At 36.5% G+C, this 15,066-nt stretch overlaps 2 protein-coding genes and 1 long non-coding RNA gene across 3 annotated transcripts; 1 reads left to right on the plus strand and 2 right to left on the minus strand.

The window, feature by feature from the left end:
* Positions 1-412: 412 nt before the first annotated feature.
* Positions 413-3,447, plus strand: LOC132035825 (uncharacterized). Its single transcript, XR_009409445.1, has 2 exons — positions 413-1,914; positions 2,046-3,447. It is a non-coding gene; the product is annotated as an uncharacterized LOC132035825 (long non-coding RNA).
* On the minus strand, positions 3,165-7,009 carry LOC132035824 (protochlorophyllide reductase, chloroplastic). Its single transcript, XM_059425960.1, has 5 exons — positions 6,836-7,009; positions 6,649-6,744; positions 5,035-5,566; positions 3,691-4,049; positions 3,165-3,582 (listed from the first exon to the last, which is right to left on the minus strand). The coding sequence occupies exons 1-5, from the start codon at positions 6,887-6,889 to the stop codon at positions 3,427-3,429; spliced, it is 1,197 nt and encodes a 398-aa protein (XP_059281943.1). The 5' UTR covers positions 6,890-7,009; the 3' UTR covers positions 3,165-3,426.
* Positions 7,010-11,730: 4,721 nt separating this feature from the next.
* On the minus strand, positions 11,731-14,140 carry LOC132036609 (ethylene-responsive transcription factor ERF054-like). The gene has a single exon (XM_059426977.1). The coding sequence runs from the start codon at positions 13,599-13,601 to the stop codon at positions 12,327-12,329; it is 1,275 nt and encodes a 424-aa protein (XP_059282960.1). The 5' UTR covers positions 13,602-14,140; the 3' UTR covers positions 11,731-12,326.
* Positions 14,141-15,066: the final 926 nt, after the last annotated feature.

A 15,066-nucleotide genomic window follows, 5' to 3' on the forward strand; every position in this document is an offset into this window, starting at 1 on the left:
TTTTATTTCGCTAGTGAAATTTGAGCTAATGAAGTTCATGGCAAATTTTAAAGTTATGCGTGGATGTGGACATGCCTATTATATAGACATATGTAGTAGAGAGCTCAGATGGAGACAGCTTATGTCTTGTCAAAACACAAGGATCTCTTCTTTTAGTCTTACCATTTAATTATCCGGTGCAATCTTACCTCTGACAGTCATATTTTTCCTATTCTTTTAGTCTCTGCAAATAAGTAGTTTTGAAGTTCTGCACATGCTGTGCATCAGCTCATGGCTTGACTTTGGATTTACAAGATTCAATAACTGATTTTGGGGTGCGGGCCTTATCCGGACCCTGCGAACGCCGCTTTGTGCACCGGGCTGTGCCTTTTTTTTTTTTTTTTTTTTTTTTTGAGAATGGTTACAGACCGGGTTGTGCCTTTTTTATTGACTGATTTCTATGTTTTCTGAGCATTTTATGAATTGGTCTTGTATTTAGCTATAGAGTAATTAGGAATAACCGTTATATGTATTAAGTTACGTTTTGGAATAACCGTATACTGGTATGACGAGACACTTTCTGTACATGCCTATCCAACACGGTGGAAGCAACCGGCTGCAGAATTTGCAGCTTACTAGACATAAGTCCTCAGCAAATGCTTAAAACTTGCCTAGGTATGAGTCCGTGAAACATAATTTCCAATTGAAGCACAATAATGTTCAGCTACCTAAGTTAAGGTTGTGGGGTTTTCTCTGCATGTTGGTTTCCTTCATGGCTGTTATCTTGCAGACCTTAGTGGAGAAGGGGTTCAAACTTGTCCTAGGTGGAACTGAAAATCACTTAGTTTTGGTGAAGCGAAAAGCAACATAACCTAAAAGCTTGCAACCTTAAAGGACTAGGGTGAGAGATGGCAAATAAGTTTAACTGATGCTTTTTTCTAAAATTAACAAATTAGGCAATGGAAGTTATTGCACTGAACTCAGTTCTTCAGTCGGTGGGGTATCAGTGTGAGGTTGTTAGATGTAATATATTGATGTATCTTATGCTTTAGGTAGTAGTCTATGCCATGATTCTTGAGGTTTGTCCTTTAAAAGGGTTGAATAGGTTTGGGAGCTGCAGGTGTTGCAGGTAAGACCACTCACGACACCATCAAATTTCGTTTTTGGTAAGGTTCAGGAAAACTGAACATGATCAAGTTGGATGGTTTTATTGGAAGGTTTGCTGAGCCATTTTTATGGTTTTCTCTCGCCTCTCGCCCCGCTCCCCCACTTTTCCTTTGTCTTATTTTTTGGTTTTTCCGCCTATGTACAAGAGTCTGTGACTCCTTGTGACTGAAAAATTCGCCGATCAAGACTTCCCTTTCCTTCAACTCTCCAGCAGTTAAGTCCCTCCTCTGCCTTAGTTCCCGCAAATGGACCTTACAATAAGTGGATCTTGGGCAGACTCACAAGGTTAGATTCTCTCCCCCATGTGTCTTTTTCTCTCCTTTGAAGGTCAATTGATTCTGAAGCGCTACCTTTCTTTGATCTGGGTCAGATAGCCTGTGCATAGCTTCCTCAATTTTTCTCTTCAAACAACCAATCATATTGTCCTAATTTTATTTGATAAAATAGTTCTAATATTCTCTTTTCTTATACATCTCCTCTTCATTTTTTATATATTTGATAAGGTAATAATAATATACATCTCCGCTTCAAATTAGAAGCTTTTTCATTAACTTCCTTTAACTTATAGGGGACAAACTTTTTTCGGTACATATCTCATATTCTAGCAGAAACAGGATGGATTAGCGTCTTTATCATGTTCCAATGTGAAAAACACTTCAGCAATTTGCTTCACTTGACATTTAAGAAGGTTGACAGAACCAGATGGAGAAGATTGTAATTGAGTCATCTTGAACTTTATGCATTCTGAGGGCTGACAACTGTTTTGTGGTAAAAGACTCTCTAAGCTTATGTTGCATGATGTTCCATATTTTAGATTTTATAATTTGCAATTGAAAATTATGTTTAAGGTGGTGCTGATGCCTAATCGTATTTTGCACTTCTCTTGGCCAAAACTTCAGGTGCTGGTAAGTTAGTGCTACCTTGTCCAGGTTTTGGCAAATGACCAACTGTGTTAAGTTAATTGGTAAGTCGAAAAGATTATTCTTTCCAGTTTCTTCTTTCATTTGGTTGCAGATCTTATTCTTCAAGTTTAGCGACTGGTTGAATATCCACCTCTTAAGTCATTGCACTCCTTACAGCTTTGTGTTTACATTGGCGAAAACTATGAATAAAAATTGGATTCGCATGAGTAACTGGTTGGCCATTGTCCTATATGCTTACTGCAGGTGAAAATATCTGTCTTGATCCTGGAAATTTATAATGGTAATGTTTTGTGCTGCTTATATAACGGGGTGAACATGTTATGTTCTGAATGATTCATATCATAGTGATTGTTTTTTTATGCATGCTTTCTATCACAGTGAAATTTGCCTTAATCCTGAGCGTATGTGATGCTAATTTTTCTGCTACTTGTATAAAAACACAGTGAAGATGTTAGTTCTCTATGAATTAATACTTTTGTAATACGGAGTTGTTATTTATTCAGTGTTTTATGCTTCTTTTATTTATCATCAACTGTTTCATAGTTTGGTTTCTGGCAGTGGATCTCGTGGGTTCTATTTATGCCTGGAAATGGGTGCGACAAACCTATAAATGTAAGAACCATAAAACTTGGTTAGAAGAAAATAAAGGCTGTTTTGGGAAGAGAAAAAAGGATGTGGTTGCATGGCTTTGCCTGCTGAGTAATTGCAATGTAAGTTTATATTCTTCAAACAAGACCGAATGGAATATATTTTTGTTTTACGATATATCTAGTTTCTTAAGGTTTTCATTCAATTTTTACCAGTTCAGGTTGGAATTCGAAATTGATTATATTTTGAATTGTGATAGGGGTATATTTTATAGTGTATGTGGTAGGCCAATTGGTTTAAAGCTTGGAATGTTTCTCGTGCACACTATATCACATCACTGACTGACATATCATAAATGTTAATGTCAATTCTTTAGTGTATTTTTGTACCCAATCTGTTTCTTTGTTACTTTATTCATTTGTAGTGCATATACAGTTTCTGAATCTGAGAAAAGAAAAAGGATGCAAATGAAAATTCTGAACAGTAACAACTAACAAGTAGCATGTCTAGCTTTTAATGGATATTTGGAAATACCAGTCTTCTTATCTTAATTTGGCAAATAGCATGGTGGATCATATACTCTCTGTTTGATCAATTCTTGAGATGTTCTTATCGTTACAATAACTTGTTGCCTACCTACCTGAAAACTCTATCTTGGTGAAATTAATCAACAACAAATACCAAAAGTATTTTGATAAAGAACTATCTCATATATATACATCTTCTCTTGGCTTGGATGGAAAGACAAGCCACGCCCTTGCCAGTCCATTTAAGCCAGTCCAACAAGCTTCTCACTGACCTCCCATAGTTTGCGTGCCTTCTCTGCGTCGCTGGCCTCTTTCGACAGCTGGTTCTCAAACGAGGAGGAGGTACTGTTCCAACTCCAATAGACACCAGATTTTCCAAGGCTTGGATCACGTACTACCTGAATTTATAGCACAGATAATTAAGTGATATTCTTCATGCGCTAGTTAATAATTCAGTCTGTAATTGTGAGGGATGAAGGTGTCCAAGTTTGCTAATTTTAACTAACCTGTGCAAGTCTTTTTCCTGCTTCTTGTTCAGTTACATAGCCTTTGGTAATGTACTTCTGAAATGGTGGGAAGAGAGCCCTGAACAAGGGAATGTGATTCCTAAATAAACCAGTTTCAGCAATACAGCCGGGATAGAGGGAAGCAAAGGCAATTCCAGTCTCCTCGTGGAAACGCCTATGAAACTCTTGCATGGTAAGCATGTTACAGACTTTGCTGTCTTTGTAGGCTTTGGCGCCATCAAATTCTCCTCCATCAATCATGGGTGAGCAGTTTAAACTATTCAATCCTCCTGCCAGTCCTCGCAGATCTCCAAGATTTGCCTTTGGTGGCACGTTTCCAGCCAAAGTGTTTGTGTTTCCTGATTCAGACAAATTATAGTATTACATTTCAATCATGTTCGGTTTCCTTTAATATGACAATTTATAAGGAGCTGTATATGCTGTCCAGCATTTTTTTAATTTGAAAAGGTAATATTTGTATTAAAATAGCACTTAGAAAGTGCTACAAAAATATGTACATCAAAAGCCCAGAGCAAACCAGTGATTGTTCCCATCTTCTTCCCCTAGAGCAACTATGAAGGCTGTGTTATGGCACCTTCCAGTTGCCCTATATCAATGACAACATCTTACTTCATCAAAAAAAAAAAAAAAAAAAAAAAAAAAAGCAACTATGAAGGATGTGTTCGGTATGAAGGGAAATGTTTTCCAGGAAAATAAGTGGATTTCTTATTTTCTTGTGTCCTTACAGTAAACAAAAAATATTATCCTAAAAGTCTAAGAACTTGAATACCGCTTGTAAATAATCCAAAACTCGAACCTCCACGCTCTTTAGCACGAGATTTTGAGTCTCGCTGGTCTACCATTTCACCACCAAGGCATCTTGAAAGTGAATCGTATTCCATGATGAATATGATATCTATCTAGACAAATACTATGGTAGGTGGGGGTGTTTTGGTGGGGAGGGGAGGGGGGAGGGGAATGGGGATAAGGTGTGTTGGAGGGTGGGGAGGACACAATCAATGTGGAATGCCACTTTTCCCTACTTCCACTAGGGAAGTCGTTTTCCTCATTTTGGAGGACCTTGTTTTCCTAGAGAAAATGTTCTTCAAAATTTTTGACCAACCGAACATGGAGAAATTGGAATGTTTTCCTCCATCATACCGAGCACACCCGGAATCTTTCATATGTTCCATCACATGCTATCCACCATTTTATGTATCATGAAATATGCGTAGTTTCTAGCTGTAAAGCTTAGCTTTACTGACAGTGACCTGGCATTGAGTTGCTCAATGAAGTCGAGTATGCTGGATATGGGAGCATAAGCTTTGAGTTTCAGACCAGTACCTGTAATGGAGCCAACAATTATAAGGCGCTTTTGTGGGTGATCTGATTGCTTGAGGTCATCTAACAGCAGCCTTGAAAGCAGGAAATGTCCGAGATGGTTGGTGCCCACGCTAAGCTCAAATCCATCAGCGGTAAAGGTTGGTTCTTTAGCAGTTGGTAAATACACTGCAGCATTGCAGACTAGCGCATCAAGTGGCCTGCCTGAACGTCGGAAAGTGTCTACAAATTGTCGGACACTTTCAAGGGAAGCGAGGTCCAGATGCATGACAGTGTAGTTTTCCTTTGGAATGCCAACTGATTTTGCTGCTTTCTCAGCCTTGAGGAAATCTCGACAGGCCATAATAACGTGCCATTCTCCTGAGTCACCTATAGCTTTTGCTGTAGCTAGTCCTAAACCAGAGGAGGCTCCGGTAATTATCACATTACCTTTCCTGAGGATTTTCTTCTGTTCTGAGGTGGATTGGGTGATTGCGGGAGTGGTAGCAGCTGTTTGTGCTCTAATAGGTACAACCGCTAGTTTCTTTGTCAATTCCTATTCCATGACATGCAAAATGTAGTATGTCATCAGGATCCAGAGGCGAAGAGTAAACGATATAAGTTTATTTCATTCTCTATAAAGGAATTAAGCAGTGGATTTCAGGTGAGATATGTTCAGAATTGCAATGAAAGACACTGGTTCAAAAGCTTGGCTTTATTTGTTTAGAGATAGGTATTTACACAATTAGCATTTTCGTCGAGGAATGGCGACATGCTTTTCTTTTTCTCCTCTAGTTAGATGTTTTTATTTCTGATTTGATGAACCAGCGTCCAGCAACAAAACAGGTTGATCAAGAAAAAGGTCTTAAAATATGTTTTTCACTCTGGACTGACCCAAGAAGAATTTGGTACTCTCAAATATTTGTACTGTTTTTGCAGTTTGAAATATATTGTGCTTCTTGCTTTTTACTCTGGTAAGTAATTTGACTTCCCAAAATAGCTTTTCATGAAGAGAGGAGACTCTAAGAGCTTGTTTGGATGGGCTTAAAATAAGCAGTTTATAAGCTGGAAACAGCTTATAAGCCAAAAAAAAAAAAAGTTGGGGTAGGCTAACTTATTTTTTTTTTGGCTCATAAGCTGTTTTCAGCTTATAAGCTGCTTTAGATAAGCTAAGCCAAACAGGCCAAATTATTTTTTTGGACTTATTTTATGCACAAAATGGCTTTAAGCTGGCTAGCCAAACACTCAAAAAAGATGAAAACAGCTTATAAGCAACTTATAAGCCAATCCAAGCGGGCTCTAATTCTGCTTCTTGGGCTCTACTATACTTTTTCATTTAGCAGAGAGTTATTTAACAACTTGCACAGTAAGAACCCGTTTGGACATTCAATTTTCAACTTCTTTTTAAAAAATTGTTTGGTTATACATTTTAGTCAAATTTTTCACTCCAACCTGAAATTGAGTTTTTCAAGTAAATTTTGTTACTCGCGAAACTTCAACATTTTTTCAGGTGAAAGACATGTTCAAATAACTTTTTTTGAACTCAACTTCAAATACTAATTTTGTTTCAAATATCACCAAATTCATGTCCAAATGCCTACTAATTATAAAAACTGACATAGACTGTATTTGTGATACCTTGTTTCCTGCAGCAGTAGTGAATTTAGATTTCAGGTTGCAAGATAATGCAACTCCAGAGAGGCTACTGTCCTTGAGAGTGGCACATGATTTACCCTGCCACAATTGAGTCACATAAAATCTTGTTCAATTTTCAGGTTAGTAATTAACAAAGTATGTTTAATTGATTAGAAGTTTGCAGCTTTACCTCTTTGTGCAGAGAAAATGCAGATGGAAGCAAAGATGCTGCTTGGAGAGCCATATTAGACCTGTTAGTCAAAATGTTTTTCACTGAACTCTTATTACAACTCTCTTATTAGGAAGGTGTGGTTGGGCGTGGGGGTGGGGTGTCTATTTAAGTAGTTTGATTTGGAGGTACGTGGGCATTTGTAATGAAAAATCAGATTAGAAGGATATTGGGCTTTGGGACAAGGATAAGATGGTAATGGAGAAATCTGGAGAGTGCCATGTCAGCTTCCTCTAGCCAATCAATGCTTGAGTTTGGATTCTCCTTGATATTTACTACCTGCACTACATATGCAAATAGAACTGGGCTGGCCCTTATAGTCAGAGGCCTACATTGGGTGGGCTTACCACTTTTTGGACTGGGCTGGGCCTAATATCAGAGGGCTACATTGAGTAGGAGGAGGCCCAACTAAGATTCAATCTTCAAGACCAGATATTTTCGTGGTTGTTCCGTTTTTGGAGCAAATGTTTAGTAAGTGACTCTCTTTTTCATTTCTATCAATTCGCAGGAATGCCCCTCATTCGGGGTGGTCTTTAATTTCCCCCCCTCAAATTGCTGGTCTTTAATTTTTGCCCTTCGCTAGAAACCCTAAGGTTCTGGGTTCGAACCCCGGCTTCAGCATAAAAATAAAAAATAATTTCTCAAGGCAAGGCTTGGAGGAAGTTATGCCGGATCCGATATAAGCGCCTTAAGGCATAACTAAAGTTATGCCGGATCCGGCATAAATTTTATGCCTTAAGGTAATTTATAAGGTAGACTTTTATGCCTTAAGGCAACCTCTGCCGGAGATATTATAAGTTGTCTTAAGTCCAGCATAGGTTGCCTTATAAGACAAACTTTTAGTTATGCCTTAAGGCAACATATGCCGGATCCGCAAGATAACTTTAGTTATGCCTTAAGGCAACTTATGCCGCATAACGCAGACTTTCTCAAAGTCTTGCCTTACTAAATTATTTTTATTGTTATGCCTAATCGGGGGTTTGAACCTAGAACCTCGGTATTTTCGGCCACCTTCAAGCGTAGGGCAAAACTTAAAGACCACCAATTTGAGGGACAAAATTTAAAGACCACCCCAAAAGGACAATCAGCGCAAAAAAAGTTGCAATTTATGAACTTTTTACACTATGGTCTAAAGATTCATTTTGAACAATTGAAAATCTTATGTGAAACATTAAAACATGATCTAATTTTTGTAGACGTCGACGATAGTCTAATGTTTTGCGTTATCTGTGCACACGATTTTTTTGTTCAAAAATAGGGATAAAATTTAAAGGGGTAATAACACTTTTTGGTCCCTTAATTATGGATTTGGTCCTTGTATATAAGATTCAGCATATTTGACTTTAAATTAATTAAAATGCGTATTTTTGATCCCTTTATGTTGGAAACATATCACGTTTAGGCTATTTTTAGATGTAAATACCCTCAAATATAGAGTAATAATACAAATTTTAATATGACACGAGTAATTAAATGGGTAGAACAATTAACATTTCAGAAAATCTGTGATTATCCCCAAGCAAACTGATCAAAAGTGTACACTTCAAGAATTTAAGATAAATGTGTTTAGTCAGATGTCACAAAGATTAAAATAAAAATTTGCCAATAACTGAAGGACCTAAAGTGATATTAACCCAAATTTTGAATGATGGTCTAAAAAGGGGTTATTTGTGTAAAAGCCTTCTTGAGCATGTACCAACTTTCTTAACTCCGTTTTCCCTCGTTAAAACATTTACATGCTAACTTCCTTTTCCATTTCTTCAAAAATAAAGTCACATATTTCGGACGCCTTTAAGTTTTATGTAAGAAGAGAAAGGGAATATAAAATAATGTTTCAGGTCTCTACTTATGAGTCATGTGACATATAGTATATAAACTAAGGGAGAAAAGTAATATCCAATTTAATACGACGAGGACATCACTGCTGAACCTTTCAGCCCCTTATGTATTTTAGCCCCTAACTCTAATTAATATAAGCTTTGGGTTTCCCCTTCCATTTATTTTATTTTCTCTGTTACTTCATTCTTTTTCCTCTTTTGTTTTATATTGGTATTAAGTATTGTATTTTTTTGGAGTTATTTTGGGATGAATTCTTTGATGACACATTATTCCCTAGCAGAACAAGTTCTTTGAACGCTATTTTTCTATCACAATATTGTGGACTTTGAATGTTTCTAATTAGTTCCTTTCGACATTTTTCAAAAAATCACTACGGAAACAAAGTCAAACATCTAACTAAATATTGTCCTATGTTTATGGATGATTGATTGCCGAATAAATTAGAAGCTTGGTACCATCAAAATCGTATTGCCAAGTCTCGTCCTTGGATTTTGTTTTTGTCCTCGCTCGTGAAAACACAATTTATGTTCAAGTCTATGTGTATATTTTAAGAGTTTAATTTATATATATTGAATTGTATAAAAGAAATTTTACGCTATGAGATTATTTAAATGATATTGAGTTCCCACTTGGATCGATGATTTATGTGATCTCCTTATATGATCTTGATTGTTGACCAATCCTCACCTCATGAGATATTTTGTGTGAGTTAGCTAGATCAATGTCCATTTCTTATCGAGCAGACTTATCACAATATATGATTTACCAGCTATTGGAAACTCATCTTATATTGGGCAAGATTGGATAACATTTCCCATATCAGTGGGTAACTGGGGTTGCAGGAGTTTTGAGTTCCTACATCGGTGGTGGGTGACGGGTTATTTGATATCCTAATGTTGTTTGGTCAATCGCCACTCTATGAATTAGTTTTTGGAGTTGAGTTAGACTCGAAATTTAATTCTTTATTAAATGATAACTAGGATTGATAACATATTAAGATACACTGATATTATATATATTCGTTACAATGTTGGCGTATAGATTTAACGTGTATACATCAACATTGTATCGAATAAATTATAGGGGAATTAATTTAATATTGTGGAGATAATAGAGCTGCAGCCGCTCCATGACATCAAATGATAGGCATGCTTTAGTTCTACGCTAGGACCACGTAACGTAATCCATAGCTATCTAACCACAACATTTTAGATATTTTTGTTTTTTTTATTATTTGTTGACAATTTTAAATCATATCATTTTCTCATCACAGGCTACAATGATGTTTGTAACGTTCTAACTGCGAAATTAGATGATTTCATGGGCCGGCGACTGGGTCCCTCTCAATGGATTAACAACATAATTAAGGACTAAAAAGCATGCTAATGACATATTATTAAATGCATTGACTTTCTTTATTAATTCAGCAAATTTGCTGTTTTGCCATGAGTCGAATTTAAGATTTAAAGAGGTGGATGCTCACTTCCTAATATATTCATATATTTTTGTAAAAACTTCACTACTTATATTATGTGTTTAGTGTCTGAATCCGAGGTAGTGAAGGTGCACTGATGCTTTAAAAGTCGAGATATAGCATTTTAAAATTCACTTGTGGAATTTAAAATTTCATAATAGTAACTATTTTTCAAATGTATAATCGAAAAGTGGCTAGTGAATGCGATAATAGGTTGAGGCTTAAGGCCCGTTATCGCAAGGATATGAGCAAAAATTGCGATTTAGGATTTTATGTTATAGGTTTTGGAAGATATCCTTTTCGTTACTGAGTACATAAATACAAGTATATATCTGCACTCCCATTCTATAAATTCCTGCCAAGTCTATATCAACCTATACTCAAGTTTTTAGCAAAAGAAAGACGGACATCAAAAAAATGTTTGGAGTAAAGTACAAAAATCAGCCGAGAAAGAGTCACGTTGTTTGTCTTAGATAGGTTACTAATAATTCACGCATTTTGTTTTTTTTTTTTATATATTCTTTATTTTTTAAAACTTTTTTTTAAAAAAAGTGAAGTGTTTGGAGAAATTATATTCTTTTGAAGTAAAAAATAAGTGTTTTTGGGGGTAAAAAGAAACTTTAAAAAAAAAAATTTTTGCCCAAAAGACATAATCTTTTAAAATAAATTTAAAATAGATTAAAATGTTACATCAAAATTGATCAGAGCTAACTAGATTCAGAAGATGAGATGAAACATCAAAGGGAATATCAGCACTCCCATTCTATAAATTCTGCCAGTCTATATCAACCTATTAATTTTAGCAAAAGAAAGACGGACATCAAAAATGTTTTGAAAAGTACAAAAATCTTTTTAGAAAAGTTATTTTTGTCTTAGACAGGCTACTAAGCAACAATCACATATACTAATGATGTTGTTCGTGAAAAACGTGTTGGGCAAAACTTGCTTAGCATATTTGAAGTTGTTTCCATCACCATCATTAACAAAGTTGGATCCAGAATTTGAGTATATAGTTCTGCATTTTAGAAAAGGATATTTTACTTGATTTTCAATAAATTATTTATATAACTAAATTTCTTAATACAAATATAAGATTTTAGCCAAAACTATTCGATTTTGCCGAATACATAGCTAAAACTCTAGTTCCAGCCTCGATCATTGTTTATAGAGGAACAAGAAAGGAAACAAAACAGTTAAAAAGGGTTGATTTTTCATATGGTCATTCAATCAATAGTTCTTATCTCAAAAAGTCACATTTCTTCTTAAATACAATTTCCCACAACAAAAAAATAACTTTTTGAGATAATAACTATTAATTAAGTGATTGAGAAATCAATTCCAATAGAAATGGATATTTTGCAAATGCCATGCATGAACCTAGACTGGTATGGCCGTTTCTTGAATGTTGAGCAGACCTTTATTTAAACACCCTTTTGCAGGACAGCATGTTCTGCTTTGTGGCATGCTTGTTAAAAATAATATATTTTTGCACACTAGATTCCAAACAAACGAGAAATGTATCAACTTCAGAAGAGGAACAAAATGCTGAACTAATATCTTCAATAAAACAACAAACAAATTACAACATATAGATCTGAAGTGAAGATCAATACATATACACACACTTCCATTCTCTCCATCCTCGCGAATAAAAAATGAGCTCGTGATGGAGGAATTGTCAAGAGTAGATCATAAAACTGTCTCCCTCGACGTTGGTGCTAAGGCAATTTAACTACTGCACTAAATTAAACACTGCAAATGAGAAAAAATATAAGGAAACCAACTAAGTGCTGATGAAACTAGCATATGGTCTCACTAAATGTGATACATATGTGTGAAGTACTAGTAAACAAGTAAAACTTGTCACTGCAAGAAAAGGCTTTAAATATGCAGCCATTTTGCAGATATGACAAGTACGGTGGATCAAGTGGAAGAGGGGTCCAAAGATCGCCTTGCAGGTTAAAAACTGCAACAATTGGAAAAAGAGATGAACAAAGACGGTGTATGAACTCACGGGCCTGGCCAGAGATTCATCCGGTGGATGAATCCGCGGAGATTATGTCAAAAAAAGATCTCCTATGGCCAAAGGGAGCATGTAACACCTAAATCCTAAATGGACAAATGTATGAGAAATTGAACCTAAAAGAAAGGCCTCATGGGACATGAAGGTGAAGATGGATTATCTCTATTATTATTATTATTATTATCATGATGCTGATGAGGATCAGAATTATGAGGCTCTAAATTCCCAAAATCAAGATTTGGTGGAAACATGAGGTTATTATTTGTGTAATCCACATCATCCCAAACTGCACTACCTGGACCCCAACCTGCTGGTATTGCATTGTACCATGCCTCAGCCATTTCACCCCATACTAATTCACTTGATTGTGATGATGATGATCCAGAACCTTCTATCAGACCAAAACTATCAAAACTCCCTTGGATTTCATCACTAGCTATCACCTCGCTCGATCCCATCCCCGAGTCCTCATCATGATTATCACCTTCCTGTGGTGGCTGTGGGGGCTGAGGCGGAGGCAGTAGCTCTGTATCTATAGGCTGCACCGAAACTGAAGTTTCTTGAGAAGTAATTGGAGATGAGGGAGAAGCTTCTCCTCTGTTTTTACCAATAAACCGTTCAGGGAAGTTGAGCTTAGCATTGTCTCCTCTTAGCTTATACGCCTCGCGGTCATAGGCCATGGCTGCATCTTCAGCGGTGTCAAATGTACCAAGCCAAAGACGAGTCCGATTCCTTGGAAGACGAATTTCAGCTACCCATTTTCCCCAATGTCTCTGCCTCACTCCTCTGTATAGCTTTGTCGCGGAAATAGGTTGTACTACCTGAGGCGGCCTAAAATATCCCCTGCTATCTTGCCCTAATCTGCTCATCATCATCATTCTTCCTCTCGGGCTTAAATTTATCGTTTCGTTCCAATACTGCAATAGTTGCTGCTGATTCTGTGATGGTCCTAACTCCCCTGCAAAATACGGAGGGTAAAGACGTTGTTGTTGAGGTGAAAATGAGATCATTTGCTGCTGCTGCGGGGAAAACACAGGCGTCGTGTTAGGTCCCAATTGGTTTGTCCCGTCAATGGCAAAAGGGAAAACGAGCCTCGACGTTGTAGAAGAAGATGATGACGATGACGGAGTAGGAGGAGGGGGAAATGGCATGGATGTGGGATTATTATAAGGAACAGAGGATTGGAAACTCGGCTGCTGGTGAGAGGAAGAAGCATAGGATTGAGAACAGCGTTGGTGTTCGGGACTTTTGATTTTCTTGAAACGTCTGTTAGACATGGAAGCTTCTTCAAAAACTGGCCTCCTTTGCTGTCTTTCAGAGGTACTTTCATCAAAGTCCATTTCTTCGCCCATTGCCGTTCTTGATTTGCCACTTTCCTCTGGTGCGGCCATTGTCACTAGCCTCACAATTTGCCGCTCGCTCTCTTGATTCTTGAATATAATTGGGAAATGGTTTGTTAAATCAAACGAGTATTGAAACTAAAAATTAATAAAAACCCAGTTCATAAAAAAGGTATTCAATCAATATCCAGATTTTAATTTGGTTGAAAACACACACAAAAAAAAAGATCTGAATTTCAACTGTTGATATTGTCAAACCAAGAGAAAACAGAGGAAAGAAATAGGTGAACTGGTCAACAAACCATCCCAAATGTCGGCAAGAGATATTTTTGGAAAGACAGAGAGAGAGAGAGCGAGCGGCGTCTAGTAAGGAGAGAAGAGGATTCCAAATTTGGTAAGTAATAGAAGGTAATTGGCAGTGTGAGATTGAAGATGCGGAGAGAGCGGAAATTGATTTTTGATATGAGAAAGTGGGGGAGGACGGAGGGGGAAATGAGAGTAAATATAAGGAGGCAAATGCTCTTAAATAAGTATTACACGACACAAATTGGATTAATCACGACACCAACGTCCACCGGCAGATTCAGGATTATCACTGAGGAGATTTGAAAAATAAAAATATAATGTTTGAAATTTAAACTTGAAAAGTTCGAGGTGTAGTTTAAACACCCTAAACCAATAAGCTAACCCCTAATCGTTTGTTTGGGGATTCAAAATCTCTTGCTCTCTATCTATATATATATATATATATATATATATATATATATAAAATTTAAATTTTTTTTTATATATATAGTGTAATTTTTTTTGCGTGAATATTAAACATCAGATGGAAAAGAGATATCCTACGGGTCCTAGTCCTAGTTTGGTCTGTGGCAGCTTATTTGGACCCACGCGGCTTTTTCTTTCTGAATTTCCGTTGCTTACACTCCAACCTTCTTCAACAGTGTTACCTGCACTATAATCCCCCCTTTCTATTTTTCTCTTTCCTTCTTTTGATCACTCCTCCTTTTGTTATTTTAATTACGAAAAAAGTTCAAATACGAATCCATCACTCCTCCTTTTGTTATTTTAATTATCTAGTATTCGAAATCTGATAGACTCATCCATGATATTTCAAAGAAAGTCAAGCTTTACAATACCACATATACGAATTTAGATTCGTGTATTTTATTAATTTGGTATTTAAAATTGGTCGTTTAATTAAACGACGTAGACCTAATTGGAGGCGTTACACATTTGAGATGAGTCATTTTGAGTAACGCAACTCTTTGTCCTTTTTCTACAAGATAAATGAGCCATTTCAATAGTTCGATGGCATAAACGGTTTCTTCATTTTGGATGGCATATTTGAGCCTTTTTCGTTTAATTATCTAGCTCAAACATAATTTCGATTAATTTAGATTTGTGTCCTTATGACACATAAACTCTTTGAAGAATGAACGAATATCATCCCTGATCCATCCCATAACATCCCTTGATGGCAATTTCTTTCCTTCGTAAACTCGTACTCTCT

This window comes from Lycium ferocissimum, chromosome 11, assembly GCF_029784015.1.
Source record: "Lycium ferocissimum isolate CSIRO_LF1 chromosome 11, AGI_CSIRO_Lferr_CH_V1, whole genome shotgun sequence".
Lineage (NCBI taxonomy): Eukaryota > Viridiplantae > Streptophyta > Magnoliopsida > Solanales > Solanaceae > Lycium > Lycium ferocissimum.